The following is a 15,260-nucleotide window of genomic DNA, read 5'->3' as shown; positions in this document are numbered from 1 at the left end:
GTCACCATATACAACAAAATACGGTAACATTTTTTGTGACAGTTAAGAATTGGAAACAAAATAGATTATGTCCATCAATGGGGAATGGCTACACAAACTGTGGTATATGAATATAACAGACTATTACTATGCTGTAAGAAATAATGTGTGCGATGAATACAGAGAAGCACGGAAAAGAACTATGTGAACTGACGCAGTGAAGTAAGCTGAGCCAAGAAAACAATATGTAACTACAACGATACAAACAGAACAATGACAACCCCCACCCCAAAAATGAAAAGGGTGCAACCAAACCACCAAGGTGAAGCGGGACTTAAATGAAGAGATGAGAACATACTCCCAACCCACCTCTTCATGGAAATAGGAGGTCTACAGGTATCACACGATAGACATTTTCAGGCTTTTTCAATGTATTGTTGAGTTGTGCTGATTTTTTTCCTCTCCAAAAGAATACTTTGTTATATGGAATGGCTCTATGAGACATGGAGGGATACTTGGGATAACTATTACAACATAAGAAACAGAAAACATCAATAAAAACTTATTTTAAAAAAGCAACAAATGAAAGGAAAATAAATGAACTTTATTTACCATTTATAAAAAGCTGCAGCTTATTTGCTGGGGCCATTGTAGAAGGGATCCTTAGGTCAGTGTACATGTCTTTTAAAAATCTAGAGTGCTAGGGCAGCTAGGTGGCACAGTGGATACAGCACTGGCCCTGAAGCCAGGAGGAGCTGAGTTCAAATCCTGCCGCAGACCAACCACTTGTCACTAACTAGCTGTGTGACCCTGCACAAGTCACTTAACCCCAACTGCCTAAAAGAAAAAAAAATCTAAAACTGCTGCCTTCCCACCCCTTCTCTCATTCTCAGTATTGTTTCTCTTCAGGATTTCATTTTTTTAGTTTCCTATCCCCTCCTGGGCTAACTTTTAAGCCACGTAATCTCATCTGTTCCTTCTTTTGAATCCTTTGAAACATGCCAAAATCCAGGCATGTGTGTTTTGATATTTCGCTTTGTCCTAACTATAAAGGGAGTATTCACTCCCCTACAAGATAACTGTAATTTCCACTTCCATTAGTAGTACCGCCCTATTCAAAAGAATCAGATTCCCAAATAGAATTCTCCCCGTTGTTAGTTTCTCTACCTTTTAAGACATGCAATTATTATTGTTATCAAGAAATTTGATCTCTGCTTTTCACAAATAAAGCAAGTATTCCAGTATTTATCTCTCATAAGCACCCATACCTCTGTAACAAGCTTATGATCGGTTACCTGACCTTTTTATGTCCATATGGTATGTAGTTTATACCAATGACAACACTGCTTCTGTTTCTGCCTCCATGGACTTTTATTCAAATGCTCTGAACCCTATTTCGCTGCTCTAACGCCTAGATTTCCTCATGTTAAGTATATGTTTTGTTTTGTTTTTAGGTATCTTCTTAAAAATTGCTATCTTAACCTCACCTATGTTTCCTAAAATATCCTTCCCCTTCCTGCTCCCAAAGAGTCCTCCTTACAACAACTTATATAAAGCAAGGGGAAAAAATTCTCTGGCAAAACTAACTCATTAAGCAAATCTATTATCATACATAATGTTTCCTCCACTCCTGTCTAAGAAGAGAGGAAGGCTGTGTATTTTCCTACCTTTTCTTTGGGGCCAGGTTTAATCATTATAATTTCACAGCATTTAGTGTGAATTGGTTTAATGCTGTTGTTCTTTCCACTTACATTGTTATTGTCATTATGTATATTTCCTGGTTCTTCAACTTTGTATTAGTTCATACGTCTTCCCATTCTTCTCTCCATTCACCATCTTCATTATTTCTAAGAGTATAGTTAATTTCGTTATGTCCATGTACTCTCTTAGCCATACTCCAATTTGTAGGCATCCACTGTTTCCAATTCTCTACCACTACCAAAAATGTTGCTATTAATATTTGGCATATATGGAAGCATATCTTTGTTATGTACAGTGCTATCTAAAGAAGGCATATATGTTCAGAGCTATAATTAGTTATTCCAGCAACTCTCAGTGAAGCCTACCAAGCATTATGAGATTTAACACCTTCTATTAGGAAACTCCAGTTCATTTGGCCATAAATGTTACTATTTTTTTGGATTTGGTTCCTGTGAATGCTGTGTCTCAATACTATTCTTCCTCCTACATCATAGCTAGTCTGTATGTATCCACTAAACTACATTATATAATTTTCTTCCTCCCCCTTAATTTGCAACTTAAAGCCCTTTTGACTATATTTGCAAGACTCCAAGTAAATACATTCTTACTACTCCTTGCTGGATAAAATCTATCCCAAGCCATTTGAATATTTTAATACATAGTTCAACGCCTCAAATCTCATTCTCAAACACATTTTACCAGTTGTTCATTTTAGTGTTATTCCATTCAATCCAACATTTTAGCCAGTTAAGATCATTTTGGATCCTGTCTGGATCCTGACTGTCATAATGTGTTTGCTATCCCATGTAGCTTGGTGTTAACAGCAAATCTGAGAAGCATGTCATCTTATCATTCTAGTCACTATAAAAGTAGCCTTCTCACTCTCATTCCATATACATTCAAGTGTACAGATGGTCTTTCCCTACAAAATGCAAGCTCCTCCTCAGGGCAAAGCTGGTTTTTTTCTTTCAGCTTTGTATTCCCAGCATCTAGCACACAGTAACCTATTGGCTGATTTACTGATCCACAAATTAATCCAGATCACTGATGAAATGTGTTATACAAAACACAATCATAAACAGTTCTTTCCAAGCTGACATCAAAGCATTAATAACTACTCTTCGGGTCCTGACAAATAGTTTAAAATCAACCTAATTCTCTTAGTTACCTAATCAGCTCCTACGAGCTTATCATCAATATGCAGATAACTCAGAAAGCTACATAGCCAACCCTAGTCTCTCCCCTGAGCTTCAGTACTACATGCCCAAATGCTTATTAGACATTTTTAACTGGATATGCCAGAAATGCTTCAAACTAAAAAATGTCCGAAACAGAACTCATTATCCTTCCCCTCAAACTCAACCCTCTTCCAAATTTCCCATTCTTCCTGTATTGACAAGGTTTGTAACCTTGGCATTATCTTCTCCTCACACTCCCTCAATACACGTATCCAATTAGCTGTCAAATCTTGTAATTTCTGCCTCCACAACTTTCTCTTATCTAAGCCTCCTTCCCCACAACCACCAACTTAGTTCAGGGTCCTTAATACCTCACCTAATTTATTGCAAAATAGTTTCCTAAACGCTGGCTTGGTTCTCTTCCCACTCCAGGCCACTCTACACACTGCTGCCAAAGTAGTGGTTTTCCTGAGATGGAGATCTGACCATGTCACTGTCTACAAAGTAAGCTCCAGTAAGTTTCTTGTATTTTTTTCTAGCAGTAATAAATTCCTTTCTTTAGCTTTGGAAGTATTGGACATCTTGGCCCCTACCTATCTTTCCAGTTTCACTGACCATTAATGCCCCCTTTCCAGCTCAACTGTCCTTTTCTTTGCTCCTCACATACTGCACTCTGCCTCCATCTCTGGCCTTTTGCATTGGCCATTCCTGATGTCTAGTATACAATCCTTCTTTACCTCTGATTCACAGACTACCTCTTCCTTTAAGACTCAACTGAAGCACTCATCATCTCTACCAGGAACCCTTTCCTAATCTCCCCAACTGAATGTTCTCCTTCCCATCTCTCCAAAATTTCCTTATATATAATTACTTTTATTTTCTTCGTATTTATTCTGTATATACCTATAGATGTACTTATCTTCCTCATTAAAATGTAAGATTGATTCCTTCACGATATCTGTAACCTCAACACCTAGAACAGTACCTGGCACAGAATAGTTTAATAAATGCTGTCTATTATTGTATAGCTTATATCTCATCATCTTGTCCAGAAGAAAAGCATGAGATTTTGCAAAATATTTTCCCAAAATCTAGGTAAACTATATCTATAATATTCCCCTATTCTACCACTTCAGGAATAGTTTTGGGTTTTTGTTTGTTTTTTTTTTCCAAAAAAAAGGAAATAATGCTCTTCTTATGTCCTCCTCATGATAAAATCATGACGACTCTCTGACTATTGCTTCCTTTTCTAAATGTTCACTAGCTACTGTTTTAACAATACAATCCAAAATCCTGTTAGGGGTTATGTGCCCAACAAGATGAAGAATTAGATATTTTCTGTGATCCTGCTAGACTCTCAAAACTCACCAAAATAAGAATCAGACCAAAAGGTAAAAGAACAACAGCTATCTTCACAGGTAAAAACACTAAGAAATCTAAGGTGTTAACTACCTGAAAAACTGACACCAAAGTGTTCTAAGTGCTCCCTCCCCACCCCTACTCCACAATTCTGTGACAACAAGCAGCAGAAACTCTACCTACCTTCCTCCCTTCCCGCACCACCAGCAGGGGTGGCAGAAGCACAGCAAAGCTGAAATGTCCTCTCCCTGGGAAGGGGCTGAGACATCTCTGAAGCCCAGCCCACTCACCATCAAAGGGAAAGAAGTCAGATAGAAGTGAGAGGGGACTATAAGGAAAAAAGACTGAATCTGTAGCTGCAAATTCGGCTAAAAAGCTTGAGCATAAGCAGAAAATCAACAGAGAGTACATGAAAGCAGAAGGTAATATGATCTCCAAACTATTTAAACAAGTCCAACCATCTCTGAAGATATATTGCAAGGCAAAGGAAATTGAACCAACACAGAGGATCCGTTGGATTTCCAACAGAACATGGAACCAACACAAGATGTTCCTGGATGATTTCAAAGAGATAAGTCTACCTTCCCCTATGGCCTGCCCCCCCCCAAAAAAATGTCAGAATAGAAAAGCTTGAATTCTCAGTTGTAAAACTCTCTATAGAAACAAAAGAAAGAACAAATGATTGGAAACACAAATACATAGAAGTCAAGGACAAAGCTGGAAAAACAAAAAGCAACAACATTTAAAGCAACTGAAAAATGATCTCTATACAAGGAGGCTACAAGGGCTCATTAGATAGACTGCTGGGTATGGAGTCAGGAAGACCTAAGTTTAAATCCAGCCTCAGTCACTTAACCTCTGTTTGTCAATCCACTGGAGAAGGAAATGGCAAACCATTCCAAGAAAACTCCATGGACAGTATGGTCCAGGGTCACAAAGAGTCAGACACAACTGAACAATAACAACATATAAGGAAAACATTTTGACCTGAAGGGATTCTTATAGCTAATTTAAAAATCACAGATCTCCAGAAGAATGCAAGTCAAAAAAACCTGAACATAATGCAAGAAATAACACAAGAAAACCATCTAGAACTTCTGAACACAGAAAACAAAATGCCAATGGAAAGAGAATCCAAAACGTGCTACCAGAAAAAAATAAAACCCCTATGCTACAAACTCTAAGACATAAAGTGGTTAAATTTTACAGTTCTAACAACAAACAAACCTGCTACCAACTCAGAGAAAAATCTTCTAATACTAAGGAAAGGAAATTTAAATAACACAAGGCAACTCAACAAATACTAGAAACTAGAGAAGGGAATGGCACAAGGTTTAGAAGAGGAAAAGAGCTCAAGAGGCAGATCAAGATACAATTCAAGGTCACATATCCTGCAAATCTGAGCCTAATAAAAAAAGAACGACTCTCAATAAGAGAAGTATTTGAAGCTTTCCCCCCCTCAAAAAAGTAAGCAGATTATTTGTTCTGCAAGCACCCCAGACAAGAGTGAATAAACACCAAAGAAAGCACAAATAATTAAATTAACCAGAAAAGGGGGGGATCAGAAAGATAAAGACACCCTATGGCATTAAAAAACAACAAAAAGAGGAACCATTAAAAGGTTTCTTTCTAAAAGTATGCAAGAAGAAAAAAAATGAAAGCAGAACCAAGTAGAAGTAATGGTAGAGAAACAGATTTGAAGCAACAGAGACTAAAACCTCACTAATATCCCTCCTAAAAGTGAATTAATTTTTTGCATGTGTGTGCGAATAAACTATAGAATGAATGGGAGGGCACATAAAAGGGAAGGGAAAAAAAAAGGGGAGAACGTGTGGTAGAAGAGAAAATAACTCCTGCAAGTCTCTCAGCCTACAGAAGAATCAATCAATAAACATTTATTTAGCACCTACTATATGCCAGGCACTATGCTAAACATTGGAAAGGTGGGAAAGAAGAAAACTAAAAAGGAAAGAAAAGGGAAAATCTTGATGGATGGAGAAGTCCCTCTAAACTGAGAGAAGAAAACTGAAATTCTGAATTCATGAACTTCTAAAGGGGTAGAGACAAAGAAACGTGGCTTAAAAATCAATAGTTAATTTTCTCAACTCCCTACTTTGATCAAGGGAGACCTGTCTGTCATGGATCACTTTATCTATACCCTAATTCTATAAGATGTTTAACATGGCCATTATCAGTAGTGCACACTAACATTTTTCCTGGTGCAAGTTCAGAACAGGCTTAACACAGTAACTAATACAAAGTCTAAAAACAATAATAAGACAGAGGGAAATAAGGGTCCATTCACCAAGGGTGGCCAACAGGGAGTTTCCCTGTAGCCATGTGAACAAAGAGAAGGGGTTGTGCTGGGGTCATCCGGAATGGGTAACTGTGTCTCTGCTATAACTTAATGAATTTTATGAAGGCTACTAACAATTTATCCTGATTGGTTAATGTAAGAAAAAGAAGACTGATTAATCTTAGCACAAACTATAGTAAGAATATCTAAAACCATGGACTAATTTTAAAGGGGAGAACTACAGATCACCAAGCTAACTAAGAGAATTCAGCAAACACAGATAATGTGAAACAAAAAAAGTAAAGATAATACAATAATAATCACCAATATTAACTAACATCAAATCTCCTTGTCGCTTAGTAACCCATTCCCAATATCCACTTTAATCAGCACATCATTATCTATGTAGTCATCTATTCCCTGGAAACATGTTCTTTGAGATGGAATAGGTTTCATTCTCAGGGCAACTCTGAAGGAGTTCTTGAAGATCTGCTTCTCTGATTCCAAGTCACTGGCAGAGAATCGTATTGAGTCTTGTGACTGACAGATTTCAGAATCTCTGCAAATGACTTGGACTCAATACAATTTAATGCAACCTTCTAAATGTGGTTAATAAAATTCTTTACGTAAAATCCTCAACCTAATTTTGAGAACTTGTTTCAAAGGCCTGTAGTTCTGATTAGAAACATTTGGGAGCCAATCATATACATAAATTTACTACTTCATTTAATTAGAAAACTTTTATATTATTGTCTTTAAAAAATTATGTATCTTTATCTTAATTCCCCCCCAAGGAGAATGACATCCCCTTTTCATCCTGAAAGAATGAACTATTTCAAGCACCTAATCTTACACACAAAAATATCATCAATTAGGAAGTCCCTGCCTATCAATTCAAACTGAAAATAGTAAGCTCTTTCATACCTGTATCATACTTGTACTGTAACTCAGAGGTGTTGGAGCATTGCAACAAGATTCAATATGTTAAAAAATATTATAGCTTTACCTGCCCTGGTTAGAGAGATTTGCACGAAAGGAAGAAAACAGGAACATGGTTATAACAATATCAAAAAATGGTCCTCCAAGCATAAGCCTAAGAGCACAGAATTATTCAACAGTACATATAGTAAGATAAAGCATACTTAGTTCTACTTGATTTCAGGTAAGAGTCATATTTATCATTTGGAATAGTCAATCACACAGCAAATTCCACATCATTCACAGGTTATGATAGCCAAGCTCAAGATTAACCATGTGGAAAACATTCATGTTGGGAAAGGAAATACCACAACGGGGAAACCAAGTCAGGATGATCCTACCTTAGTCCAAGCCAAGGTCATCCCCTTAACCTTTCTCAGACATCCAGCTGTAGTAGTTCTCAGGCTGAACTCCCTTGAGCAGCGGCACTTCCTTGTGGCATTTCCCTCAAATGCTGGATTACTTATTTAATGATCATTCAGATCATTATACCTGAATTCAAGACTCAAAACAGTATCAGATTCAGTCCCATAAGATTTCACCTCAAATAGAAAAGTTTCACCAATCACAGCTTAGGACTGGATACAATTATTATTACACTCATGTTGATGCAGTAAGCTAGCAATAAAAGTTTACTAGACCTTTCAAAAAACAAATCGATCAACATCCTTTTTTTTTCTTTTTTGTTGAGTTTTAAAGTCATGCTAGTATAAAAATCAGTCATTAGATATTAAGAAAATAATTACATTCTGGAATTCTACATAGCAGAGTGGGGGAAAAACACAAAACATTTACTAAGTACTATAAACCTCTAGACTAACATAACCAGCTCTTAAGGTATTATATATTTACCCCTTAAAGAACAAATCTTAAGACTGCAATTTGAGACTAAGTTGGCTCAAGATGTAACTTTAAAATATTATTTCTTAGCAAATATAATATCATAATTTTCATACATGATAACTAAATAATCTTAGATGAAACTCACTTTATATACTATAAGCAATCTTGTAAATACTCACTCTCTCATTTTACAAAGAGTGGAAGAGGGGATCCTATTTTCTCAGTAAATCAATTCATAAGTTCTTTCACAAGGCTGATAAGATTTTATGACCTTGCCCAAACAACCAAGCAAGTTTACAAATAAGGAGATTTTATAAAGTTGTCTCTTTCTCCTTTTTCTCCACACAACAATTATTCTTCCCTTCTAAAACATGCCTAATTAAATACTTGATAGGTTTTAACATTATGACAATAGCCTCTAAGAAATCAATTAATAATTTCAAATTATCAAAATCAAAAAGAGTTATATTCTCCAATGATAAAATCTTATCATCTTCTTAACAGTATCTCCTATTCAGTGGTTTCCTAGAATTTACAATACAAGAAAATTTAGAAACACAATAATATTCACAATATCATGAATTTAAAACTCATTACCAGTCAGATGACATCAATTCCCTCAAAAGCATTTCCAAATTATCTTACACAGAAAATCATTAATTTTATCTCCTTTAGTATTTTATAATAATCACATTAAAAACCCAATACAAAGTTATCTAGTACAAAACAACTGCATTCAATTAAAGAAAATAATAATAATTAACATTTTTATAGTGCTTACCATATACCAAGTCTTGCATTAAGCACTTCACAATCATGTGATTCTCAAAACAACCCTGGGAACTGGGTACTATTTTTACCACCTGTACAGATTAGTAAACTGAGGTAAACAGAGATGAAGTTAGTTGCCTAAAACTGATCCGTGCTCTTTTTGCGTTGTACCTTAATTCCAAAATGTATTATAATTTAGGTTTCAGGACAAACCTTCACCACATCAAATCTGGACTTAAAATCACAAAATCAAAATCTCAGCTTTTCCAAGGGCCATGTACTCCCAGTACTTCACATTCAAATTGCAAATTGGCTCTGAAATGTAGCCCAAAATGACTTTTCCTTCTCAGTTTTGTGGTAGAGTAGCTGGGGGAGGAAGGGCCATAGTTGGGGATTATTGAGATACAGTCTAGACTAGGGATGGGTCTCATGGGATAGGAAGCCCTCTTAGGGAAATAATCTTTCTGTGGAGCAGGAAGGAGACGCCAGTTCAGATTTTTCCCTCCCTTTGTTCTTTCTTTCATATAAATCTATGGTGATGCTCTTAAGTTCACATATACTTTTCTTACACCACTTAGGGCACAAAACATGGATTTGCCACTTAATTTCTAGCAGGGTTTGATGAACAAAACCATGTGATCATTTTTCTATCACATGGTTTGAGTGGATCTGACCCCAAATCCCACCTAGCACTTCTACACAGTTTATTATAAAAATTAGTAGGAGCCTCATCCTCTCCTTGTCAAGTTTGAAATCTACTTCAATCAATAACCATACTTGAATCAAGCAGTCTAATATAATTTATAGTCAAATATCTAATTTCAAAACACATCAATTTGAAATTTTCTTTCTAAACTGATTTATATTTAACTTTAATTTATAAAAATCCCAAATATCTAATTAGATGTTCTAATAAAACAGACTGAAGTAAATACAGCCAATTTTAAAATGTATAAAATTACTATAACAATTTAAATGGAAACAACAAACAATTCAAAAACTAATGCTGCAAAATTACAAAAACAAGTATGCCACAGACGAGATATGAGAAATAACCACTAACCTAATTTCTTTTGCAAAGGTGAAAGGTCCAAGGGTGTGAAGCTATATCTATTTTTATAATTTTTTGGTGAACTGATCAGTTTTGCTGATTTTTTTGGTCTCCTTCCTCTTTTTTTTTCCTTAAAAATTATTTTTCATACGAGATGGGTCTCTGGGAAGGGGAAGAGAGATACTAGGAGAAATTCTAGTGATGTAAAAAAGTTATACAAAAAAAATTTTTTTAACTGATAGGTACTGAAATCAATCAACCTTATAAGTTTACAAACTCTACTCCCCCCTTTAAATGTCAGAAACCTGTGATATTTCTCCCATTCTCTATGATCTTTCAAAGATCACTGACAATGGCTCAACAATCACTTCTGTTGGTGGCTTCAGTACCCTAGAATGTAGTTATCTGGCATTGGGGTCTTAACTTTATCATGGACAGCTAATATTACTATCTTACTACTCATCCCGGGTATTGACTTCTTAAGAGTCAATTTGGTTCTGTTCTTTCCAATCCAAAGATCTTTTTCCTTAGAGGAGAAAACAGAAGAAAAGAAAGGAATAGTTGTATCTTCTATCATTCATTAATTATCATAGCATCTCCCACCCCCAAACAGGGGTCCTTTCCCTTTCTTAATCCTCTCTTATTCCCTAGTATGGCAACAAACATACCTACCCCTTTTTGTTTGTGTTTTTTAGCTTTCCCATCATCCTCAGCTCATTCTGAGCTTTAGCACTCTTGATAATATTCTTACAGGATTACGTCATGTTTTTGTTCCATTTCCATTAACTGCACTTACATCCATTTCTTACACATCATTTTCTTTTTTAAAAATTGTTTTATTTTGAACTTTACAAACACCAAATAAAATTAACATTTCCATATGCAAAACTTTAAAGGAAGAGATGATTGCATATGAAACTGTGACTCTTACGTACAGCTTGATTTTCTCTTTAAATATGATAAATTCAATTTTCAAAGCTATCTTGCTTTACTATGATTATTTCTGGTCTATTGTTCTGTGCATTAAATTTTGCTGTTCCTTTTTTTAAGCTATGCTATATCTAACCCACCCCCTATCTCCCTACTTCCCCAAAAAGAAAAAAAAATACTCTTGTCATATTTACAGTCAAGAAAACAAATTCCTACACTGACCATGTCCAAAACTGTACAGCTTATTCTGAATCTTGAATCTATCATTTCTCTGTCAGAAGGTGGGTAGCATCCATCATCACAGGTACTCAAGAATCAGAACTGAGGTTAGTCATTGCATTGACCAGAATTCTTAAGCCAGTTTCTAAGTTGTCAAGTCTCTTATCCATTGTTCACCTGATTCTGTTCACTTCACTCTGCATCAGTTCATACAAGTCTTCCCAGGTTTCTCTGAAATGACCCCTTTCATTATTTCTTATAGCACAATAATAATTCCATTACATGTATAATAATTTGTTCAGCTAGTCTTTTTTGACAGACATCCACTTAGTTTCCAGGGAGTTGCTGGAATTTCAGAGACCTCTTTTCTTTTCTTTGATCTCTTGAACGTATTATAAGCCTAGCAGTGTTATAACTGAGTGAAAGGATATACAGAGACTTTGGGGGCATACCTCAAAATCACTTTCCAAAATGGCCAAAAAAAACCACAGCTTCACTAACATTGTATTCATGTGGCTATTTTCTTCCAAAAACTGTAATTTTCAGTTTTTGTCATCTTTGCCAATCTAATGATTGTGAGGTGAATCCTCAGAGTTCCTTTACATTTTATATTTCTCTAATTATTAGCTATTTAGAGCATTTTTATAGTTGCTGATAGTTTAATTTTTTTTTCCTTTGAAAACTGCCCATTTGTATAATTTGGCCACTTACCAAAGAATAGCTGCTATTCTTATAAATTTGAATCAATTCCTTACATGTCTTAAATATGAGACCTTCATCAGATAATCTTACTGCAAAGATTCTTATGTTTGTTTGCTTTTTTCAAAACATAAGTTGGCTCACAACTTCTTAGGGCATCCACAGATCAGTCTCCTAAAACAGTCGTTCCACCATTTCTTCCCTCATTGGAATTGTTTCATTTCTTCAGAATTTAGTTTTCTGAGAGTTTCTCATGCCTAGGCTGACCTCCTTTATAAAATCTTGTTCCACAGAAGCCTATTTTCTTCTCTGAACCCTCTGAAATCTGCTTTCTAAAAACATCGACTACCTCACACCATAAGAGAATGGTCACGATCCCACAAGCTTCCTTCATTACTTCTTTGTTCACTGGAGTTGAGTCTGGAACAGCAATCTTTCTAGTTGGTTCCTACACCTTTTGAAGGGTCACATTATCGTATCTAGGAAAGCCGAGAAGTTAACTAGCTGCTCTGCTTTTAAGACCTCCCTCACTACTAGTCTATGATGTTCCCCAAACTTCTCATCTATTTCTTCATTTTGTCTAGGTGTTTGCTAGTTAACTCCAATAACAAAATTACCTGTTTCTGCCTCTACTGTCACTCAGGTGCCGTCTACCACATTACCCTACTATAAGTCTTGGATCTGCTTATAAGTATATACAATGCAACTCCATACACACATTTTATAAAAAGACAAACTTTATCCTATTCCTTTGGAATAAGGAGCACTCCCCCAGAACCATAATCTGGTCGTGACTCCAGTGACTACAGTCTGAAATTTACTTCACTGCATTAGGATATTTAAGGTCATCTTGCTTATTTCTTATACTTTGTGCATTTCCATGGGGACATCTGAGGCCAAAAGTATTTTAGGTTGCTGTTGGCTTCTTTCTTAGACTTTGAAAATCTCACCAATTTTTAGCTCTCCCTATGGCTGATCTTCTAAGTATACTATAGCTACTTCCTATTATCATCTAATTTGGTATGTATAATATTAGGTATATAAGTTGGTTTCTCCCTCCTTCCATAATCTATACATCCCATGCTCCTACTCCCTTTTTAGAACATTCTATATAGGATTACCTTGAGAAGAATACGGCTATTAAATAGGTGTTCACATCTACTCCACAGGCTAAGAAATTTCAGGCCTTTCACTGGAACATAAAATTCACAACTGAGAGAAGAGGAAGGACCAGTGGGTCACTTAACTCTAGGATGTTGTCTTGAGTGACACCATGTACATATCCCGGTCGCCACAACCTACTGCATGGCATAGGATCAGGGCACCAAGTGATTACATAACTAATGTGACTGTTTCATAATCCTGTTTATTCTTGTAAAAACCATGCCACACATGATAAAATCCTAAATCTCTAGAAAAACATGAATTAGTAGTCACTGATGACATCTCAGTCCCTTTTTTTTTTAGTAGCAGTAATCTATTCATGATTATCTTTTCCACTCTTTTGGAAAAATATTCCCTCCTTTGAGAGGTATTAAAAAGAGATCTCTAAACGCCTAAAAGTGGGTTACCAGAAGCAAAGATTTATTCTATGTTTTGGCAAGTTCAAGCCAATGTTTCCAACTTCATCTTCTTAAGATCCATTACCATTTCATGCAGTTACACTTTTGGTACTAAGAGGTAGAATCTTTATCATTGCTAAGAAGAATAGATAATAGTATTACCATACATTTTCAAAGAAGGGATCTTAAATGGACACCTACTACAACCCATATTGGTTCTTTTCTTTTCATGTTGAGTCATCTTTTTCTTTTAGTGTTTATCAACCTTCTCATTTTCTCTACAAATATTCTCAGGATATCTGGCTTCTGACCTCTCTGCAGAATGGTCTTTCATTCATTAAGTGACTAGTATTCAATTCAATAATAATTTATTAAGCATCTATTCTACACCAGGCATTAAATAAACTAAGTGCTAGGGATACAATGATAAAAATAAAATACTCCCTGACCTCAAAAAGGGGGGTGGGGGAATATACAAAATAAAAGTAACTGGGGCAGAGAGGGGTGTGAAGAATGTGGGACACACATTAGCAACTGGATTTATCAAATTAGGTTTATGTAGGAGGTGGCACTTCAGAAAAGTCTTAGAGCAGAGGCTAGGGATTCTAAGAAACAGAAATGAGGAGGGAATGTATTTCAGACCTTGATAACCACTTGTATAAAAGCATGGAGACCAGAGAAAGGAAGCCACGTACAAGAAAGAGTAAGTAGGTCATTTTGGTTGGAAGGTAGAGTTCCTGGCAGGGCAATGCACAATAAGCCTCAGAGAACAGACTGACACTAGATTTTGAATGTTTTTAAATGACAAATAAGGAGTCCTAGGGGTAATAGGAAACCACTGGAGCATTCTGGAAAAGAGAATAACATGGCCAAACCTGTGCTTCAGGAATATAAATTTGGCAGTCATGTGGAGGACAAATTGGAAAAGGGAGAGACTTGGGGCAAAGAGACTTATCAGATGGTTATTGCAATACTCTGGGTGAGAGGAATAAAGACTTTCAACTATGGAGATGAGGTGGGTGGAAAGGGATACTGATGTGAGAGACATCATGGTATGTAAGTGACAAGATCTTGGCAACTGATTGAATATGTGGTCTGAGAAGGAACAGTCAAGGACTGGCTCCACGGTTGTTCCACTGCTTTCTGCAGTCTTGTGAAATGATGCTACTCATAACCTTCTATCATTCTCCTTCAAATAAACTTCTTAACCTAGTATATAAGGTCCTTTACAATCCGGATCTAGCCTACCTTTTCAGTCTCATTTACATCACTCCCCCGGCTTCATTCTAGCCAAAGTGCTCTATGTACCCCTCCAAATTCAGTATCTTATATATACCTCTATGCAGTGCCTCCCTATGTCTAGAATCCTTTCAAAATCCCTCTCTTCCTCAAGACTCAGCTCAGGTATTACTTTTTTTTTTTTTAAGTAAGGCAATTGGAGTTAAGTGACTTGCCCTGAGTCACACAATTAGTTAGGGTTACGTGTCTGACGCCAGATTTGAACTCAGGTACTCCTGACTTCAGGGCCGTGCTCTACCCACTGAGCAACCCAGCTGCCCCTCAGGTATTGCATTTTCTATGAAAGCCTTCCCTGATCTCTCCCTTATCCCACCCCCAAATTAAAAGTATTTTTCTCTCCCCTCAAATTTTCCTAAAGCATTTGGAACTCTCTTTTACCCCAATCACACCCAATT

General features: G+C 36.2%; 1 protein-coding gene across 9 annotated transcripts in view; it reads right to left on the bottom strand.

The window, feature by feature from the left end:
- The window catches only part of FAR1 (fatty acyl-CoA reductase 1), a 104,830-nt gene that overhangs the window by 75,253 nt on the left and 14,317 nt on the right, over positions 1 to 15,260 (bottom strand). For 2 of the 9 annotated variants that reach the window (XM_021001969.2, XM_078148131.1), the window contains exons 1-3: positions 7,833 to 8,392; positions 1,731 to 1,826; positions 349 to 503 (exon numbers count right to left, since the gene is read on the bottom strand). The exons of 2 other annotated variants lie outside the window; for them this stretch is intronic. Coding sequence is in view for 5 of the 7 variants with exons in the window: in XM_078148131.1 (XP_078004257.1) it covers positions 349 to 356 (8 nt within the window). In the remaining 2 variants the exon portion in view is untranslated. Of the gene's footprint in view, positions 1 to 348; positions 504 to 1,730; positions 1,827 to 7,832; positions 8,418 to 15,260 lie in introns of those variants that run through there. 5 more of the 9 variants (XM_021001967.2, XM_078148134.1, XM_021001966.2 and 2 more) reach the window with 5 other exon arrangements.

The sequence above is a fragment of the Phascolarctos cinereus genome, unplaced genomic scaffold (assembly GCF_003287225.1).
Source record: "Phascolarctos cinereus isolate Bilbo 61053 unplaced genomic scaffold, phaCin_HiC Scaffold_9;HRSCAF=440, whole genome shotgun sequence".
NCBI classification, from domain to species: Eukaryota; Metazoa; Chordata; class Mammalia; order Diprotodontia; family Phascolarctidae; genus Phascolarctos; species Phascolarctos cinereus.
Note: the sequence above shows the minus strand (reverse complement) of the source record. Positions and strands in the feature narration are given on the sequence as shown.